The 20,430-nt window shown below is 42.8% G+C and overlaps 1 protein-coding gene across 6 annotated transcripts in view; it reads left to right on the plus strand.

Moving 5' to 3' along the window:
- The window catches only part of PIK3R1 (phosphoinositide-3-kinase regulatory subunit 1), an 85,309-nt gene that overhangs the window by 54,852 nt on the left and 10,027 nt on the right, over positions 1 to 20,430 (plus strand). For 2 of the 6 annotated variants that reach the window (XM_036411026.2, XM_036411028.2), the window contains 5 exons: positions 2,246 to 2,338; positions 2,769 to 2,843; positions 7,987 to 8,118; positions 8,931 to 9,132; positions 9,309 to 9,388. In XM_036411026.2, the coding sequence (XP_036266919.1) occupies positions 2,246 to 2,338; positions 2,769 to 2,843; positions 7,987 to 8,118; positions 8,931 to 9,132; positions 9,309 to 9,388 (582 nt within the window). Of the gene's footprint in view, positions 1 to 2,245; positions 2,339 to 2,768; positions 2,904 to 7,986; positions 8,119 to 8,930; positions 9,133 to 9,308; positions 9,389 to 17,584; positions 17,864 to 19,843; positions 20,034 to 20,430 lie in introns of those variants that run through there. The other 4 variants (XM_036411025.2, XM_036411027.2, XM_036411033.2 and 1 more) reach the window with 4 other exon arrangements.

Genomic DNA, 20,430 nt, shown 5'->3' on the forward strand with positions numbered 1-20,430 from the left:
TGGCATTGCTGGATTTTTTCAAGGAGTCACCCACATCAACATTTTAACAGCACATCCTAAAACATCATTAATCCAAAACAGATCACTGACTCCATGCTGGATATTCCAATTCCAGAGCCCTGTGGTGGTACTCTGAATTCCTAGCAAATTCTTAAGTGATCCATAGGCCCAGGCAGGTAAAGGAAACGCAGGAGAGGTAAAAGTTCTCACTCAACTATCTGCATAGTGACTGTCTGCAAAGTCAGTGGCATATCTGTCCTGCCTTCAGGAAGTAAAAAAGGGATTCCAGTGATGTTACAGTAGCACACAGTCACCCAGTTTTGCATGCCCAGAGTTCAGGGATGGCTTTAGGATGACTTGATAATGGGAGTCTATAGAGCACAAAGCCAACTCTGCTAGGACTGTGCTTTCCAATAGTGGGGTCACTAGCCACATACAGCTATTTTAATTTAAATCAATACAACTTAAAAATTCAGTTTCTCAGCCCCAGCAGCTGCATTTCAAGTACTCAGTAGCTACCTGTGGCTAGTCACTGCTTTATTGACTAGCACAGCTATGAGAACATTTTCATCACCACAGAAAGTTCCACTAGACCAGAGGTCGCCAACCAGTGATTCGTGAGGTTCAAAAGGTGGGCGACCGATGCACTAGACAGTGCTGCTGAGGATTTTCTCCCATAATTTAGCTTTTTTGTCCTAGGTGGCTGCAATGGCTAATAGAGATGGGTGGCAAAATCAGGTGTTGTCTATCACAGGATAAGCTGCAGTCTAAAAGGGTATCAGGTTTGCAAAATGATATAAGACCATTAATTCTCTGAGGTCAAAATTTGTTAACAATTTTATTTATTTTTGTATCATAAATCTGTTGTTGTCTTATACAAACTCATAGTATTAGAAAGAGGACCGCTGCCAAAACCAGTTTGGCTCAGTGGATAGAGTGTCAGCCTGCGGACTGAAAGGTCCCAGGTTCGATTCCGGTCAAGGGCATGTACCTTGGTTGCGGGCACATCCCCAGTAGGGGGGTATGCAGGAGGCAGCTGATCGATGTTTCTCTCTCATTGATGTTTCTAACTATCCCTCTCTCTTCCTTTCTGTAAAAAAATCAATAAAATATATTTAAAAAGAAAAAGGAAAAGAAAGAGGACCGCTTATTAGAAATTTGCTTAACGTGATATGTGGCTTATAATAATTACACACCTAAGATTTCATTGAAACAAAATTGTAAATATTTAGCCTATCTTATATAAACTATTCCTAGATTGAAGTACACAGTAATGAACCTTAAATGTCTAAAAAGTTATTAATCGATGGTCAACAAGCAGGTTGCACATGTAGATATTTTCATAAAGGTTATTATTTTACCTATATTTTGCAGTTTGAGAAATTTGAGGTGGATATATTTAGCTCCCTCTTCTGGTTTATTATGATAAAAATTTTTTATTTAAAATGCTTCATATGATTGTGGAGTGAGAATACAGTTATCAATGTAATGTTGAAGGACATTTGTGTCATGCAGTTCAATTTTTTTTCTTTTGAATCATTATAATCAGTAAAACATGTAAACAGAGCATGGAAAAATGAAAAAGTATCACATTTCTTAGGATATTAATTGACCAAAACAGTGTAAGCAAATAAAGGCTCTGATGCAAGTACAGAGGGACTTAACCTGAGTGTCAAGTGGCCAGTGATTGTGTCTGTTGACTTCCAAATCTGATATTGGCCCAATTCTGACATTTGGACAAGAGTACAAAAGGAAACCCATGTACTCCTGTGTCTGGATATTTTTAAAGTTATAAATTACATTAACAAATGGATAAAGTCTGTTCTGTCCTCCTGCCTGTACAGTTATTTATTCATTAAGGACCAGGAGGCCACATTTCAGGGGCCTAGCACAGCCAAACTCCCTTCCATCTGGGCCCAAGGGTAGGGAGTCCTACCCTGGGGAGGGTGGATCTGGGGAAGAGGCCAGGAGAAGCCTCCAGGGCAAGGAATTTTAGTATTCCAAGTGTGTATTCTGAGTGTGTCCTTGGAGACAAGGCCCTGTGTCTTGGCCCCCAAACTCATAACAATGTGGGAAGAGGCACTACTGGAGGGGGTCCAGCACAGGGCTCTCTCGAGCTCTGGACTAAGTTTACTTCTGTCAAACAGAACTAAATTATTTTGCAATCAAATTTTCTTCATTGTTGCATGATGTACTCATTGCCCCAAATTAAATATGGTAATCATGGGATTTTGTTTATTTGCAGCTTTGACCCTTCCGGATCTTGCAGAACAGTTTGCCCCTCCTGACATCGCTCCACCTCTTCTTATCAAGCTAGTAGAAGCCATTGAAAAGAAAGGTATGCTGACCGGGTAGAGGGAATCAGCTGACTTGTTACATCCTTGTTTCATGGGCATTACAACTTATGTTCGACTCTTGGGCGTTTATCAGATCCTGTGCTAGATACCCAAGCCATGCGTTGCTGTGTCCTAGGGACATAATCTTGGTTCAATTTCTTGCTTCATATTAACATGTAGTTACTCTATGAAAACTATTAAGTTCTCCATATTAAAAAAAATATATATATATATATAAAAAACGTGGACAGAAAATTTTGTCCAAAGTTATTGACATGCCAGATAGGATTAACAGTAGGCGTTGACTTCCAAGAATATTTGGTACACATCTAGAATAGATATTGGATGGAAACTGAAATGTCTTTCTGGCAGCAGGCTCACAGGTTCTCCAGAGAGCTGTGTTTCGCATGCTCACTCTGTTTTGTGTCCTAGGTCTGGAATGTTCAACTCTATACAGAACACAGAGCTCCAGCAACCCAGCAGAATTACGACAGCTTCTTGATTGTGGTGAGTGCCATGGAGCTATAGATACAGATGGCAACGACAGTGCTTACCTTTCTGTTTCGGGTAAAGCACACAACGCTTGAACTTAACCATGCTACCTTCTAAGTTTGAAGGGAGCCCAGACATCAAGCATAGCTCCCTCTGCCCTATTATGGTAACGGTGCAGGCCTTTGATGTTTGACTCCTGTGTTGGGGTGTGTGTGCATGCCTGCCGGTAGACATGTTGGCCATCATCACAGCCCTGGCCTCTGGAGTTGCAGGGGAGAGAAACAGCCTCTTGGGGTTTCTCTGGCTCTGCAGATCTACCATCTTTCTCTGACCCTGAAGCTGGCTACATCTAACTCATCTGGATCAGTTTAAAGAATACTTCTTTGTGTTATTTAACAAATGTCTCTTCTGACCTTTTCCTTTTCCCTCTTTTCTTTCCTTTTCTCTTTCCCATTCCCTTTCTTTTCTTTCTGTCTTGCTTTCTTCCTTCCTTTCTTGATTGCTTGCTTTTTAGTGCCATATTTACATTAAGTAACATCATGATATTGTTATAGTCCACAGTGTACTAGTAAACCAATTCTGAAAGAGGAAAAAAGCCCTGGTTGGTTGCATTTGCCCGTTTCTGTGGTGTAAATATTCTAACCATGCTCAATTTCCGACTTGCATGTTTTCACAGCACTCCAACTTGGGCAGAATTGAGCACAGTTGGAGTGGCCCTTGTGAGTGGTTACAACCCAGCTCCTGCACACCAATTAATGACATTCAGCCAAGTAGTGGTACTGTTATTTGTCCCTTCCTTCTTTTGCCAGACTGAATAAAACTGTACACATGTGGATAAATTTACTTGCCATCACTTTAATATCAATTTTTACATGAACTCTCAGATCCTTCATTTCTTTTCAACACTTTTCTTTTTTAGAAACATAATTTTCCTCTTCACATTATTTTAGTTGATGGGTATTTGAACAAAAAAGAGTGAACCCATTTTAGAAGAAGCTTTTTCAGACATGTGCAAAGAATGTTCACATGATAGTTAGCAAATGAAAATCTGAAGTATGAGGCAGCTTCAAAATTTTTAGAAACAATGTTTCAGGGGATAAAGGAGATTAGATCTTTATCAGTACATAGTTTCACTTGAAATGCACCACCTGAATGTTTGGAGCTTAAAAAATGTTTTGTTTTTACTTTCCCCCCCTCCCTTTGTCACGGAAATCATATGCAGCACATGTCCTCTGTACTGCTGTATCTCCTGTCTTGCCCACAGAGTAGGTCATTAGAAGTTGAAAAGCATAAAACTCTAGGTGAGAGACCTGTTTTTATTTATTTTTTAACAGTTTTACTAGGGTGTTAAGGAAACTGAATTTTTTTTTTCTTTTCTGAGTCAGTTGAAATAGTGATACATGTTTTGGTCAGAAAATCGGTCAAGTTGAACATGTTAAAAGTCACAGGAAATGTTTAGACATCAGAGACCAATGCAATGGGAGTTATTTGAGAAATAGTGGTTATGTTTTTAAATGTGACCAAACACAAATGATGCAGTTTAGTTTTTTAAAAAAATCCTCACACCACTTGTGAGGTGGAATAAATAACCAAAATGCACATCAACAATATATTTTGACAGATTTCCTTCCCCTTTTGAGATCAAAACACACACATAGAACACTGGTTTCATTTGACATTTCGATTCTGTACTATAAAAGTGAATTTTGTGGCACACAAAAAAAAAAGGTAAGAAATATCTAAATTTAGGAGTTGATCCTTCGGGGCTGTTTCCAGCTTGAGGATTTTCAATACATAAAAAATATTGTACTATTCTGGAAGAAGCTCAGAGTTAAGTTACTTACACTAAACAGAAACATTATCTTTTAACCAACGCTGTGAATTGCCAGTGTCTGAAAAGGCAGACTGGAAGACTACAGCTCACTTTTATTATCAACTAGTAAATTCTCTTATTTCACCCACATTTTAACTTTGCAATTTAGGCATCAGTTATTGCTAATTGAAAGCTGTAACTTGCACCCAAATTGTTCTGATTCCAAAAGTCCTTATACTTTTGTTCCCACTATATTGCCCTAAAATGAATTATTTTGTTCTTATGTGAATTTTTTCCTATTTTGGTTTTTCTTAACCTGAATCAGGTTTTTTCTTTAAAAGTTCTCATCAAAATAATTTTTGTTAATTAGACTTACTGTGATCATCATTTCACAATATATACAAATAGAAACCATTTTGTTGTGCACCTATAGGTAATATAATATCTCAGTTTTTAAAAAGTTAGGCCTTTTAAACCTCAATATTGTAATTGACATTTTAGGATAAAGTTCTTTGATGTCCTATGCAAGATAGAATAGGCTAGCAGCCTCTACCCACTAGATGCCCTCCTCCTCCAGTTGTGACAAAAAAATGTCTCCAGACGTTGCCAGATCTCTGATGGGGGTGCAGTGGGGCAGAAAAACTGGGAGCCACAAATAAAGAGGTCAGTTGAGGAGGAAGTGCCATTCCAGTTGTAGGAGGGCTGAAGTGGTGGACAGTTTACTGGTTATCTGTCTTAAGTAGAACTCGGTGAAAGTGAGGTGGCAGAATGTGAACTTCCCCAACCCAGATCTAAAGATTGTACAGCCAGATAGCTTCGAAAGTCATGGAAGGCTCTTGGAAGTGCTTTAATGCAAAAAAGAAGACATAGGACAAAGATCAGAAACTCCAAGAAACTTTAGAAGTTACATTAAGAAAATAAATAGAACATACTATGCAATGAATTTTAGTGGAATTTGACATAAGGTGAGCTGATGCAAGGATTTGCCAAAGACTTAAAATAAGGCTATTTCATTCAAAGATGGTTAAGGCTCTTTGGGATACATCTCTGGTGTTAGAGCAATGTTAATTTACCAAAGCCTAACTCTTTTTATATAGTTTAGTCCACAAAACATTGAACAGGCACATTCTGAGAGAGGCAAGAGGAACAGGTAGGAGCCATACTCCATGCCCTTGAGGTACTCTCAGTCCAGCAGGGAGACAGCCATTAGCATCCTGAGTGGGATGTATCATGATAGAGATGTGGCTCATCAGCACTGCTCTGGCAGAGAAGACAGCAGGAACCCTGCCTGATGGAGGGACATGTGGAATATTTAGTGTCTTAATGTTTATACCACATCACCCATTGGTTTATCACATTTTTTAGGATGAACAAATTAAGTAATTTGCTGGCAAAGAGACTTAGTATAAACGAAGCAAATGGGGCGAAGTGTGAGGGGGTAGGCAGCAGCTTGCCCAATAGACAGGGGTAATGTAATGTTCCCATAGTGATTCACACACAATTTTGCTTGACAGTCCACTAGTAAGTAGTTGCATTACTTTCGAGGTGAGTGGATCCTTTATCCAAAGACCTAGTATCGCCTTTCCCACGCTTGGGACATATCTAATGTGATGTCTCTCGACAGTTCTTTGTAGGACATTTAAGTGATTTAACCCTTTGACTCTCTACCTTTCAAGTTCAATAATTCTTTTATTCAAACCTGCCAACATTTTCCATGAAATGAACTTTATGGTGTGCGATTATCTTTTGCAAAATCTGCCTACTTAGTTGGGCAAGTTTGGATTTGATAAGGATGTGTCCAGGGAACTGTTGTAGCTTCAGGCTCAACCTGGAGTGATATATATCATCACACTTGGTTCATGGAATCCAGAATACCACCCTCTACTCATGCTCAAACATCATCTTGCTCATCCTCTTCAGGCTCAGCCTCATCCAGTCAGTCACACATTATGTTAGTTCTGGGTAATGTCTCACACATTTCTAGCTGTATTAGAATTCAAATGACCAAAAGTGTTATTGTCACTTCCAACAGCTCTGCTTTCCAACTTATTTTTAACACCACAATTAATAGATCACTTTAAAGATGCAGCATTTTATGCATCAGCTCACCTTTTCTTTATTGAGTCTCCAGATCATTTTCTTCAAGTTACCCTTCATGTCACAGAGTGCAGCCAAACGCCCCTTGTTTCTGGATGGCCATTCCTGCCCCAGAACCCCTTCTTTCTCCTGAGCACCGTGCGTGTTCTCTCTCAAGCACTCAGAGTGGCTGTGATTCATTTCACCCCATCCTTGAATTGCCTGACCTCTTTTCTAGCTGAAGGATTTGCTAGACAGATATGCTTGTGGTACTATTCTTCTGAGATGGTTCAGAGCCCACGGGTTAGGTTAGTAATTCCCTGATCATAGTACCCTGTCAGAATTAGGGGGACATGTGTTAAAGATGCTCAGGTTATTTTTATGGGTAGTCTTGAGATTGCTAAAATACCTTACTGTGTCAATCAGTCACTCTGTTGGTTTAAACTTATATTAATTCTGAGATGCAGTATTTAGCAACTCAAATTTTAGGAAGTCTAAGAATTTGCATTTTACATTTTCCTGTTGAGGTTTTAGGAAGCATTTATTATGTGATTAGACACCCCTAGGCAAACCCTCCCTTCCCCCACCCCTCCCACTTTCAGGGCAAAAGCACCCTCCAGAAATATTTTGGGGACTACATTAGTTTGTTAGAGCTGTCATAAGCAAAATTCTACAGACTGGATTACTTAAAAAAATAGAAGCCTGCTTTTTCACAGTTCTTAAGCTGGAAGTCCCAGATGAAGGCAGGTTTGGTTTCTTCTGAGACCCCTCTCTGGTTTACAGATGGCCACCTTCTCACTGTGTCCTCACGTGGCACTTCCTCTAGGTGTGCACCCCTAGTGTCTGTGTATCTAAAGTTCCTCTTTCTAGAAGGACACCAGTTAGATTGGATTAGGGCCTACCCTAATGGCCTCCTTTTAACTTAAAACCTCTTTGATGGCCTTATCTCCAAATATAGACACATTCTGAGATATGGGAGTTAGGGCTTCTGCATATGAATGAAGAGACACAACAATTTTTTATTGCCCCAAAGTCTGGGAGTGTGCTCCCAGCACCATGGCCAAGGGCCTTCAAGCTAAGTGCTCACTGTGTTGGAGATAGACTGACACAAAGGAAAATAGTTTAAAAATGCCAGGGCAACCCCTGTGAGAAACTCATGTAAGTCCTTACTGCTTCCTTTCATATGTCACCTTTAAGTCAGACATTCAGAGAATTGGCCTCCAACCACTGTATAAAATGTCTGAAATTTTTTTTATGTTTTTATCATAGATGCCGCCTCCGTGGACTTGGAAGCAGTTGATGTTCAAGTTTTAGCAGACGCTTTCAAACGCTATCTCTCGGACCTACCAAATCCCGTCATTCCTGTAGCTGTTTACAATGAAATGATTTCTTTAGCCCCAGGTTTGTTTTCTCTTGGAGAACCTCATTGAACATGTATTGAGATGTGGCTGTGCTTGTGTAGTCTGCATATGAAGAGATGATTTTTTAGAAAATAATAGTAGGACTCTTTCCTCCTCCTCCCCCCCACCTCCACCACCGCTCTTGACACATCCACCCCCACTCAAATTCGTACAACTTCCCTCCATTAACATCCAATAGAAGACCCAGCTCCTCCTTTGCTTAGGAAACCTGTCCCCATGCTGAAGTGGCTAATTGTTCACCTTTATCGGTATTCACAGAGTTCACTGCATCAGTGAAGGCCTCCATGCTTGGTCCAGGGAACCTGGGGGCTATTCTTACCATTGTCTTCAAGTGGCCATTACAAAAGTGTGGAGGGAAGGGGACTCAGTTTTTAGGAGCTAATGCTCAGTCAAAGTGCTTTGGGGACAGGAAATTGTGGTTTGTAACCTTCAAAGTTAAAACCTGTGATACTTATCTGATGCTCCTCCAAATGAGCCAATCACACTTGCAGCTGCTCAGTAGAGGGCAGATTTCTGCCAGCACACCCTGAACCTTTTGTGGTTTGTTTTTTTTTTTTTTTAACACCCAAAACTTCTTACATTTCCATTTGACTTGAGACTTCTACTCTCTCACAATGTCTTTTCTAATGAGAAGGACAAATGGACTGTCTGCTGCTTCTGATGACTTTGTTTTAAATGGCTCCTTCTTCCACAGCCAGAAGGACAGGGATTTTTTAGGTGTTTATTCTCTGGCACCTAGAAGTACCTTTTATTCTTTCCTCATCTCCTTTTGTTTTTGTTGTTAACTTGCAGAAGTACAAAGCTCCGAAGACTACATCCAGCTGTTGAAGAAGCTCATTAGGTCACCTAACATACCTCATCAGTATTGGCTTACGCTTCAGTATTTGCTCAAACATTTCTTCAAGCTCTCCCAAAGCTCCAGCAAGAACCTCTTGACTGCAGGAGTGCTCTCGGAACTTTTCAGCCCTCTGCTTTTCAGACTCCCCGCAGCCAGGTGAGTGAGAGAAGAGAAGCATGCGTTTTGGGATGATGAGGGTAGTCCTTCACACTTACTCTAAAGGTATTATTAGTTCCCAGACCCATGTGCACATTTACATTGGGATGTGTATCAATGAAGATGAGCCTGTTGTGTAGGGAGAAGATTTCTAATGAACTCTTTTTTTTCTGTAGCTCTGAGAATGCTGAACCCCTCCGAAAAGTTATAGAAATTTTAATCTCAACAGAATGGAGCGAGCGACAGCCAGCACCAGGTAAGTGCCCTTTGAACTTTCCAGATTCACTCCTTGTTTGTTTGATTTTTAGAGCATGATAAATGGTGGCTTTAGACTTCATCTGAAATAGCATAATATAATAACGTGTTCTTGTGGTTAAAGACCCACTAGCTGAATGGTCGTGTGTGTGGTGGGTGTCATCTGTATTTCAGTGTGTGAGGATTTGAAATGATCGTGGTTTTCAATGAGCTTGTGGGGATAGCTCTCTGTCCCCCTCAACTTTTATGCTTCTAGTTTTGCGTAAATTATGGAGCTCATTTTAGTTGTTGACATTTTAGTTTGTCTTTCTAATAGGTAGAAAGTAGGGGATTTATAATTACTATATAATTTAAAGTATTTGGGAATGTGTTTTTTGGAAGCAGGTATGCTGAGAAATGTCTGTCAAAATAAACATTTTCAGGAACGCAAGCAGCATGAAACCGGGAGTTCACTGCAGCACGTTAGAGCAAGCCAGGCCCTTCTTTGAAAGCAGGCTGGCGTTCAATTAGCCATTTGACAAAGCAGGAAATGTAGGCCGTGTTAGCAGTGGGTTTAATTTAAACTTTCTTCTACTGTGCAAAGTCTAAGCAGCCACACTTTGCTGTATATACTGGTTAAAAGCTGGCCATTTAAAATAGTGACTAAAGTCTTGTAAGTGAAGTTTCAGGACCAGCAAAAGGTGTTGCTTATATTCTTAATTTATGCTTAGAATTTAAATAAAACCCCAGAGGTAGCTCATGAGAGTGCCCAGATTTATTTCTGTGTGGGCAGGCATGGGGACCCAGGGTTGCTGCCAGGCAGTGGAGATGGAAGCTGTGCTCATTTAGGTGCTCCATGATAGTGTTGGTTGTCTCCACTTGGATGGAGCAGACTGAGAGAGGCGAGGGCCTGTGCTGACTACCCTCCTGTAGGGATGGAGTAGAACCAGGTGTGGGTATTGGGCAGGGCTTCTGTTGACAGGCCCAAAATATGGTCTCCAGAGGTGAGAGAGGCAGCAGAAGTGGTACTTAAGGCAGGTGTGTGAGTGTTCCAGATCACAGCAAGCAAGATGCTCCACAGGGGGCCTCGCATTGTAGGTAAACTGCAGAGACGGCTGTGGACAAGGATGGCCAGGAGGTGGTCCAAGATTCCATCTCCTGTGATGCGTGGGTCATTGGTTAATGGGTCTTGCAGTTCTGAGCTCTGTGTTGAGCTCAGCGGTTGCCTTTGGGCTCCGCAGGGGAGAACGCGGTGATGTGTTGGAAGGACCCCGGGGGAAGAGGTCGGCACAGGTTTGGAACATGGCACTTTAGTCATTTGTTGACGGCCTTCCCTAAACTGATCACACGGGTGGGGAAGAAAGCAGATCTCTGGGCCAGAGGTTGGGCTCTGATCTTTCACTTCCTCCCGACTAGTGTGGCGGTCATCTCAGACCCCAGGGAGAAGCGGGGCTGCTGCAGGGGAGGGCTAGGTGGGACCACCTCCTGGTCTTCTCAGTGGCTCCCCCTCTGGAGAGGGGAGGTATGGATGCTAAACACCAGCCAGGGTGTGACAGACACCCACAAATGAATTTATCACGTGGAGTTTTTGAGAATGTCTACTATACAGGTGTCGTAGGATCAGTGGGGGAGTTTAATGAGTGACTGGTGTAAACTGATTCAACATCTTTATCAGTTTCTGCTGAATTCTTCCAAAGAAAAGATTGATCTGCAACCATTTTCATAACACACGCTTAAAAGTGTTTGATAGCCCCAGCTGGGTGGCTCAGTTGGTTGGAGCATTATCCCATACACCAGAAAGGTTGCAGGTTTGATTCCCAGTCAGGGGCACGACGTGTACCTAGATTGCAGGCTTGATCCCTGATTGGGACGCATATGGGAGGCAACCAGTTGATATTTCTCACATAATGTTTGAATGCCCCTCTCCCCTTTCCTAGAAATCAATTTAAAAATACCTTCTGGTAAGGATTAAAAACAAAACTGCTTGATATATCGTAGACCCTACCTACATTTTGTTTATAAGAGAGTTGGTGTGCCAGTTTCAAAGGCGGATTACTTCCACCAGCTCTGTTGAATAAAAATAAATGAAGCCTCGAACACTTGCTAGACGATCCCAGGATTCATACAGCCTCTTCAAAAAAAAAAAAAAAAATTGAGCCCCAGTCATTTAAAATATATTTTTATTAATTTTGTACAGAGAGGAAGGGAGAGAGATAGAGAGTTAGAAACATCGATGAGAGAGAGTCATCGATCAAGCTGCCTCTTGCACACCCCCCACCGGGGATATGCCCACAACCAAGGTACATGCCCTTGATCGGAATAGAACCTGGGACCTTTCAGTCCCCAAGCCGACTCTCTATCCATTGAGCCAAACCGGTCTCGGCAAGCCCCAGTCATTTTAAACCCTGCTGTGAGCCATTTTTACCTTTGTGTGGTATCTCCCAGCTGTTCTGGAAATTGTATAGGCCGTTTGGAATTAAACGGATGCTTTAGTGTCTCTCACCTGTGAAAATCGATAACACACCCCAGGGAAAATGCCCCATCCTGAACAGCTTCGCTCAGGAACGGCTCCAGTGCAGGTGACTGGGTCAGAGAAATGGCCTGGTAGGAATGTGGCATCTCCAGGCCCCTCACTGCCCAAGCGCGTGGCTTTACCAGAGGGCTTTGGAAGCACAGTACCCAGGCGTTTCCACAAAGGGATATAAATCATTCATTTGCGACAACTTTATTATTGTGGATAGAAATGAGCACGTGAGTGATATTTGTGGGAAGGGGTTATTATGGGACAAAGACATCTTTGGTAGTTTTTACCAAATAGAACTTGAACGGACAGGCAAAGCTGATGATGTCTGAGGCAGTGTGTCAATTTGAAGAGGAAGGACCCATTAGCACATCGTGTCTAGTTAAGCACTAGACCAAAGGGCTTGTATTGTAAGTACAAAAATAATTTTAGGATGTGATTGGTACCTTGTTAGGGTAATTGAGTCGACAGAAAAAGCTCTTGGGAAGAATAGGACTTGAAATGGGCTTTGAATAAAAGGAGCAGTTTGAATAGGGGAAAGAGAAATAACATTTCAGTTCAAGGAGTTTCAAAGATTTATTCAAGATAAATTGCCAAGTACAGAGATAATGAAATGGCTTGACAAAATTAATCAGAAAAAACTAAGCAACCATATGGTTTCACTCATAGGTGGAATAGAAAACTGAAACTCGTAGATACAGACAACAGGATGGTGATTACCAGAGGGAAGTGGGTGTGGGGTAAAGGGGGCCTAATATATGGTGAGAGATGATGATTTGAGTTTGGGTTAAAAAAGAAAAAGAGGCTTGATATTTTTATCAGATTTTAAAGAGCAGGAGATATTTCAGTGACAGTATCATACAAGCATCACCTAGTTTGAACATATTGCCCAGCTCTTCGTGTGCAGATGAAAAAAGGGGAAGCCAGCAGAGATTCAGGGTTTCATGGGTGCTGACTCTCGGATCTGTGGAGGGCTGTGCTCTGCTCCCCGGGCCTGTGGGACCTCCGTGAGCATGCTGCTCTCAGTGGCTAGTCAGAAGCCTTCTGAGTCTCCAGCAAGCAATCAACTAAAAAAGGACGTGAAATTTGCCCCTCTGGGTCACAGATAGTGAAAAGCCACAGGTAGTATTTACAACAGTTGTCATAAGACTCCAAATCACTCCCTCTGTCGGCTGTGCTGTGCAGTGGAAAGAACCCTGGGAGTCAAATAGAATTCAATGGATTTGAATTTTCAACTCTTGCTACTTACTTGCCAAGTTCCTTATCAAGTAACTGGGCCTTTCCAAACTGTTTTCCGGTCTCTGAGGTTGGAAGAATGCTTCTGTCCTGGGGTTGTTGTGAGGACTGTGAGGTGCTAGTACTGAAGCTCATGACCTTACGGTAGGTCTCTGCTGTCTGTTGTGTCAGCTCTGGTTTTAAGGCCCTGCCAGGACACTCAGCTCTGATCCCCCTTGTTCCCCATTCCTGGTGAGCACTGTCTCACCCGTCTTCCTGGGAGGCCTTCTCCCCTTGGACCCCCGTTCCTAGCCAGCAGGGATAAGCCCCCAGGCTAGGGAGCCTGCGGGGGCTTTCATGCACATGTGAGAGGGACACTCTGGGCAGCTGTTGCTGGGGAGGAAGGTGCCCTTGTAGGATGCCCTTTCCTCTGCATGGCATGGCATGGCGAGTGGAAGAACCTGGATGTTAATGTCCGTTCCTCCTGCCATTCTGCCCAGGTGCCTTCACACGGTGCACACAGTGTACAGCTGTGCACAGCAGCCCCAGACAGTGCCATCCACTGCATCTGCCCGAAGCCCCTTGTCCTCTTACACGTGGGTGTTCTCATCTGCGCTACCACATTCCCCAGGGACAAAGGCCGCTTCTCCTTTTGAGCTGTTCCTAGCAAAGAACGGCACAGAATGATAATCATCCGAGCGAACTGTCTTTTAACCTCTGATAAACACCCCAACTTTCAAAGCACTTTCACATACCTTCTCTGTTAATGGACACAGCAAACCTGTAATGCATGGCTTCTCCGCTCCTGGAGGGAGACTAAGGTTTGAGGGGTTAAGCATAGTGTTAAGTGCTGTGACCTTTGTGACCGAAGGTTTTAAACACATTTAAAGCTCAAACAGCAGGTTTTCTAGAATCATTGTGTAATGTTTACCCTACTAATCCTTAGGTAGCTAAAGCAGATCACTATAGGGCAACTAAAGTAAAAACAGGACCCGTTAACATGGGCTGCCTTTGAATGAAACCCATTCTAAGTGTATTTACATATTTCAGATTTCATGGATACATTCAGAAATATTAATGTAGCATAATTTAAGTCTGATCTAGCACATCAAGTCCAGAGAGGAAAATAAATGACTTTCTCCCCCTGCCCTTTTACACCTGTCAGAGTTAATTTTTAACCACTGGAGGATTGCAAAACATTCATCCTAAAGAGCCTGATTCATAAATCTTGTTTTAAATTCTCTGGGCTTGCTTTTCAGCCAGGACTAAGGCAAGCATTACGGTAGAGTGAAATGACATTCAAAGAATTTTACTTTCCTCTGATTTGTTTATTTATTGAATTTAAAATATGGCCTGCCATTAGAGGCTGTTTTAAAGTTGAGAAATGAAACCTTGAAAAAAAAAAATGCATGCGTGCATTTAGATGGGTTGGAGCACACAGAGGCAGGCCATCAGGGTTACGAATTGAAAAATAGGAAATTTTACTTGTACTCTGAAAAAGAAACATTTCAGGGTGTGTATGTTGGCACACAGCTGTTTTACTGCTGGTTTCACAGTGCAGCCTTCTGTTTCCAGGGACAGGGGCTGAGGGGGAAATGACAGGCAGGAGCTCTTTACTCCACTGAGCAGTGGATGCACCTTTTCAGATATTTGGTGGACTGTCATTTTTGCGCATATGTAAACCTGAGTTTATTTAGAAATTCAAATGGAGTCTTCTCCATGTGGGGTCATTAAGAGAGCCAGATATGGAGCGATGAGTTTGCATCATCCTGAAAAGCCCCTTTGTCCTACAGTGTTTTAAGTTAAATTTTAAAGGGAAGCATTCATTTAACCCTTAAAGGACAGTTTGGGTTCATGTATTTTTTTTTTTTTTAAGTGGTCTTTTGTTCAGAAATGATAGCCTACCAAAACAGGTAAGGAATTGTGCAGGATGAATTGTGAGGTGGTAGTACTGTGGTTGTGAAACAATCACGATTTGATGGTGATTTGCACATATGAATACAGTGTATGGTCTACAACTTTCAAAGATACTTTTAGTGATTAAGGGACCTGCTGAAAAGTGAAATATGAACTGTTTTTGCCTCGGAAATGAGTTTTACCAAACTTTGGGAAAAGGAAATTTAGTAAGATGTATTGTCTTGAAGAATTTGGAGGGCTAAAGTTTATTTTTTATTATGTGTATGTGTAAATTCTCCCAGGTGGCTCAGTCTTTGAGTCTCAGATAAATGCTGAAATTAACATACAAGTCTTCTCCCAAGAGCTTAGCAGCCACGTGAAAAATATTTTCTACGTTGTTATGACATATGTGCATTTGATTTGTTAGTGAATTATATAGATTAAGTAACATTTGGACACCTATGTTTATTTTGTGTGAAATTTTGGACATAGTATGAGATGAATGAAAAAAGTACCGAAACTTGCCTGGTTTTTCCCGAGCAGAAGTCACTGACTCTGTTCTACCAGCAGAGGGCCCCCTTTTTAAGCTAATAAAGAGCATGTGTCCTGCAGATCACGTTTCCACCACTAAAACTGAAGAGGAAAAGCCCCAGCTCATACTTTGAGTAATACAATAGAGCTTCTATGGTAGATGATGGTGCATATTGTGAGAAATTCGAAGCAAAGTATACAAACCTATTTTAAGACTTTTTCTGTAAGTAGAGGGGCGTCCTACTTTTCAGTGAATAATTTTCTTCTGAAACAGAAAATATATCGTTGGACTAGAAAGCATTTTAATCTTAGAAGGTTTTGACATGAATCATCATGTGCCTCCAGACAGGTATGCTTAAGAGTCTGATGTTTCCAAGTCTTCTACAGTGTTTCCCCGAAAATAAGACATCCTCCGAAAATAAGACCTAGCGCATGGAAAGATAAGACATCCCCTGAAAATAAGACCTAGCGCAACTTTCGGAGAAAAAATTAATATAAGACACTGTCTTATTTTCAGGGAAACAGGGTAGCTTTAGAAAAACTTTTTAAAACAGAGCAAGATGCTGCTGCTCAAGACGCAAGGATAGCCCCTGAGCTGCCACGCGCCCCCGACATCAGCGGGCAGGAGCTGGAAGAGATGCACTTGCACAGTTTTTGTTTTCATTAGAAGTGGAGGTCTTTCGTATTACACCAGCGGGAAGTTTGTTAAGTCACTTTCACTATGAGTGCAGCAGCACTTCCCAGATGTTGCAAGTAATCCTGAAGCTGGCTCCCCGTTCCCGCCCGGGTCCACTTTCTATCAGCACCCCAGTCTTTATCCCAATGGGTCACCTTCCCATACAGAATCTGAGGGCATTAGAGGCCAAACCCATATTTCCTCAAACAGAATTTGAAGGTAGCTTTAAAAATATTTTTAGATACCGTAAGCTAAAAATAGAAAACAAAGCCAGTTTTGTCTCAGGTGTGAAATTTTTGGTGTGTGGCTTACAAGAAATTAGCTTCAGTTTCATTTATTAGTCTTTACTTTCTCTGGCAGAGGGACAGGAAGAGCAGGGCCAGTGGGCGGAGGAAAAGGAGTGCGGGACCTCCTGCTATCATCCTGTGCAAACCTCTCTGCCCCTCTGGTCAGAACTGTGTGGTATGAGGGAATTGCTTGAAGTCATCTCTAAATCACCTTCCGGTTCTAAAGGAAGGATTCTGCGATTTTCACATTGCGTTTTGGTTCTTGGAGTAATCAATCGTAAAGCCGATACCAGTGAAAATTTTCTTCGGTCAAATTTTAATTAAGTCTGGCACATTGCACCTTCCTCAAATAGAGGACAAATGTCCTTCCATTCTGCTTGCCCTCCCATCCTTTGCTCCACGTGGCCATCCCATGAACCTGAGGCAGACACCCCTCCTGATTATTACAAAACCCTGTGGCTGGCTATGTCAGCCCAGGTTGAAATGGACTCTAAAAATAGCTGCAGCGGGGGGGGGGTTTCTTTCTCAGTCTTCGTGTGGTCGTGGAGTGGAGTGTCTATGCAGAGTTCCAGTCATCTTCCCTAGGACTTAAAAAAATACTTTGTAGACCTGTTCCCTGCCCAGCTCCCGCTGCAGAGGGCTTTCCTGCAACACCTGCAGGCTGGGCTGCCTGTGTGTGGGAGGGGGTGGACTGAGCGGGGCACGGTGTTCTGGGCCATTCGGAGGGCTCAGGCCTTTACAAGCAGGGCTTTGATTCTATTTTTTGCTGAACTAGCTCAGCCACTTCCTGTGTTTGGCTGCGCATAGTGCCTCGCTTCACTGTGGCCACTTGAGCCCGGCGAGCCAGGGAGCGCGCTGCCGCAGCCAGTCAGAGAGACTATTTTAGGTCCCCGCACAATGGCCTTCTCATTTCCTCGGCGAACATGAGCGAGTTGGGCTGGCATCGGCCACTTGTTAGCAGATGACAACTTTGACTTTGACTTGGGCTCTCTCTCCTCCCCTCCCCGAAATCCCTGGCTCAGCAAATATTTGAACCTGCCCAAGTTAATCATGAAGCCGCGATCTTTATCTGAGAGAGCCGTGCGAGCGCCGGTGCCTTTTCCCTCCGGGGGCCGGTCCCCACGTCCAGCCGCTGCTTTCTCCGCGGGGAGCCGGTGAGGGTGCAGCAGGCGCGATCCTCCTCCGGTCCAGGGGGTCCGGCGTGCTGGCAGCCGCACCGCCTGCCTGGGAGCCGCGGGGGGAGCCCGCGGGGGCTGGTCCTGCTGCTGCTGCTGCTGCTGCTGCTGCTGGAAGAATAGCTTTTTGGATTTTTTTTTCATTGTCGGATTACAGGCATTCAAAGAGAAACCGTTGAAATGCATAACCTGCAAAGTAAGTTGCTTTTCATTTGTGCACTTCTCTGCCACTTTGCTGTTGCATTAGGGTTTGTTCTTTTTTGTCTGTTTTTTTGTTTTTGTTTTTTTATTGTGGGTTTTTTTGTAGTTCTGTGGAAGGTTCCTGTGAGAGAGAGAGAGAGAGAGAGAGAGAGAGAGAGAGAGAGAGAGAGAGAGAGAGAGAGGGAGGGAGGGAGGGAGGGAGGGAGGGAGGGAGGGAGAGAGAGAAGCACTCCCCGGGGAGGGCAGGGCAGATGGCAGATTAGGGAGGTAGTCCTTTCCTGGAGGGGCACAGGGAGGGGAAGGTGGGGTGTGGGTGGGAAGTGGGGAAGGACGTAATTACACAGCGCCAGGCTAGGAGCTGGTGCCTGGCCAGGCCGGAGAGAGACGTGGAAAATCACCTGTCTCCCCGCTCTCCATGCCTCCCCGGCTCCCTGTGCAGCCCTGGTGTCTCCTTTCCTTTGGGGGGAGCAGGGGTGCCAATACTTTTATTAAACTGAGAGATTTCTTCCTGAGTCTCATTTGAGGGCCCCCCCCACCCCCGACCACCACTTTGACTTGAGTTTAGGTTTACTTAAGCTCTTGGGCAAATAGAAAAGTGAGCAGGAGGGTTAGGGCTGAGTCTGCCTTCATGGTTAGTGAGATGAATTAGGCTGGAGAGAGGACTCCAGTGAACAGTGCTCAGAGAACGGCCTGTCTTTGCTCTGCTCTTTCATATAGTTCAAGATTCCGAAGTTGATAGAATGTCCAAGAGTAAATTTTTAGGACTTTCTGTGCTCTTCGGTCATCACACAAATACTGTGTAGACCACAAAGCCCACTATAGTTTTTAAAATCGGCCACATTTACATGGGGGGGGCGGTTCCCCCCCTCCCTTCCCTCTCATCCTATTGCAAAGAGGGACCATTTCTTGAGGGGAATGCACCTTAGGCTCCACTAAGAGCAGCAGGATTATATAGAGAACAGCTTTAAAGAAAAAAAAAGGTGAATAATTAGGCTTATGGAGGAATTGATTTCTTTACATTAAGTACTGCTAAGAAGGAATAGTAATATTCCTCTCCGGTGTGAGGCATTTGAGATAGTGTCTGAGATAAAAGCCTCTTCCCACCCCCCACAAAAAAGTGATTACATCATCCCCACACCCACCCAAGCAGTATTAACACAGTAAACCCCAGGAGGGGTTCACCAGTGAGAAATACTTTGCCGAGACAGCCCTCCCCCTCTGCATTCTGACATATGTGGCCCCTTTCTATTCAGAAGACAGCTCACCTTGACCAGTCTTGTTAGGCAGTAGCATTAAAATTCTCATTAGTTATGTTGACAGTTCTGTTGATTGTTTCTGCCAACAGACCTCTTAGTTCTTGTTAAGAATTTCCAGTGTTAGTCCATCAAGTATAGTTTTGAATTTGCAGAGTTTGGTCGACGAGGAGAGTTTGCCTGTGTGTTTCCCTGTACCTGTGCTTTCCAATGTGGTACACTTGTGACAGTGCTTAAGTTTTTATGTAGGACTGAAATTAAATATTCAGAGTCCTTTCTGCTTTTAACATAGATGGGGAGGTATTTTAAGGGCTGTAAAACATACCTTAAATATACCTTTTTCATGCCTCTGTAAGATTTTCAAGCCAAGGAATGATCAGGCTATCTAAAAACCCAGATGCACTAGGGGGAAAAAAGCTACGTGCTGCAGCATATCAGCTTTTGTCAACCTGCCAAGAGCGGAGCGTACCAAGCTGCAAGGAGTAATAAAAAGGGAATTAGAAAACTCACTGCTGGAGGAGAACAGTCAAATTAAACAGCTTTTGGAAACGATGAGCATGTATACGTTGCAGTTCTATTAAATGTAGCTTAGCGAGGCTGGGGCTGTGCTGAGGCTGATAGAGAAGAGAGATGATGAAGCAGGAGTGGTCTGGTGACATTTTTCTGACTTGATTGGCTGGGCTCTGTGATGTAATAGGTTACAGTGCAGCCCCTTATAGGTTTTAAAATGAATTCCAAGGCACCATTACAAAGAAAGCCGGACTCTTTTCTCATAACTGAGCTCAGCCAAGGGAACTCTCGCACAAATGTACAACACTGTTTGGAATATGGAAGACCTGGATTTAGAATATGCTAAGACAGATATAAATTGTGGCACAGACTTGATGTTTTATATAGAAATGGATCCACCAGGTAATACTGCAGTATCCTTGTAGAAAGCTAGTTAATTTTGTGGCTTTTTTTTTTTTTAACTCCTGTAACAGAGTCTCTTTAGATTTCTATTCTATTTTTATTAATTTGTTCTAATTTAATAAGAATTTATTTGGTCATAGCTTGTGGAAGCAGGCAGATCAGATTGTATGTGGTAAATGCTTCTTCTGACTTGAATGGATATGAATGGAATGCCCGTTTTTCACTGGTGTCTTTGGTTAAGATCTTTTGCTATTTGGGTTGTATTGTTGTATAGCATTCTTGTAATTGAATTGATGTCTCCTTTGTGCTGCTTTTCTCTGTTGCCAATGGAGGGGGACAGTGTGGTACTTTGTGGGGATGGCACTTGGTACTTGAGAAAGCATGTAAAATGTAGCAA

Source organism: Pipistrellus kuhlii, unplaced genomic scaffold, assembly GCF_014108245.1.
Source record: "Pipistrellus kuhlii isolate mPipKuh1 unplaced genomic scaffold, mPipKuh1.p scaffold_m20_p_4, whole genome shotgun sequence".
NCBI classification, from domain to species: Eukaryota; Metazoa; Chordata; class Mammalia; order Chiroptera; family Vespertilionidae; genus Pipistrellus; species Pipistrellus kuhlii.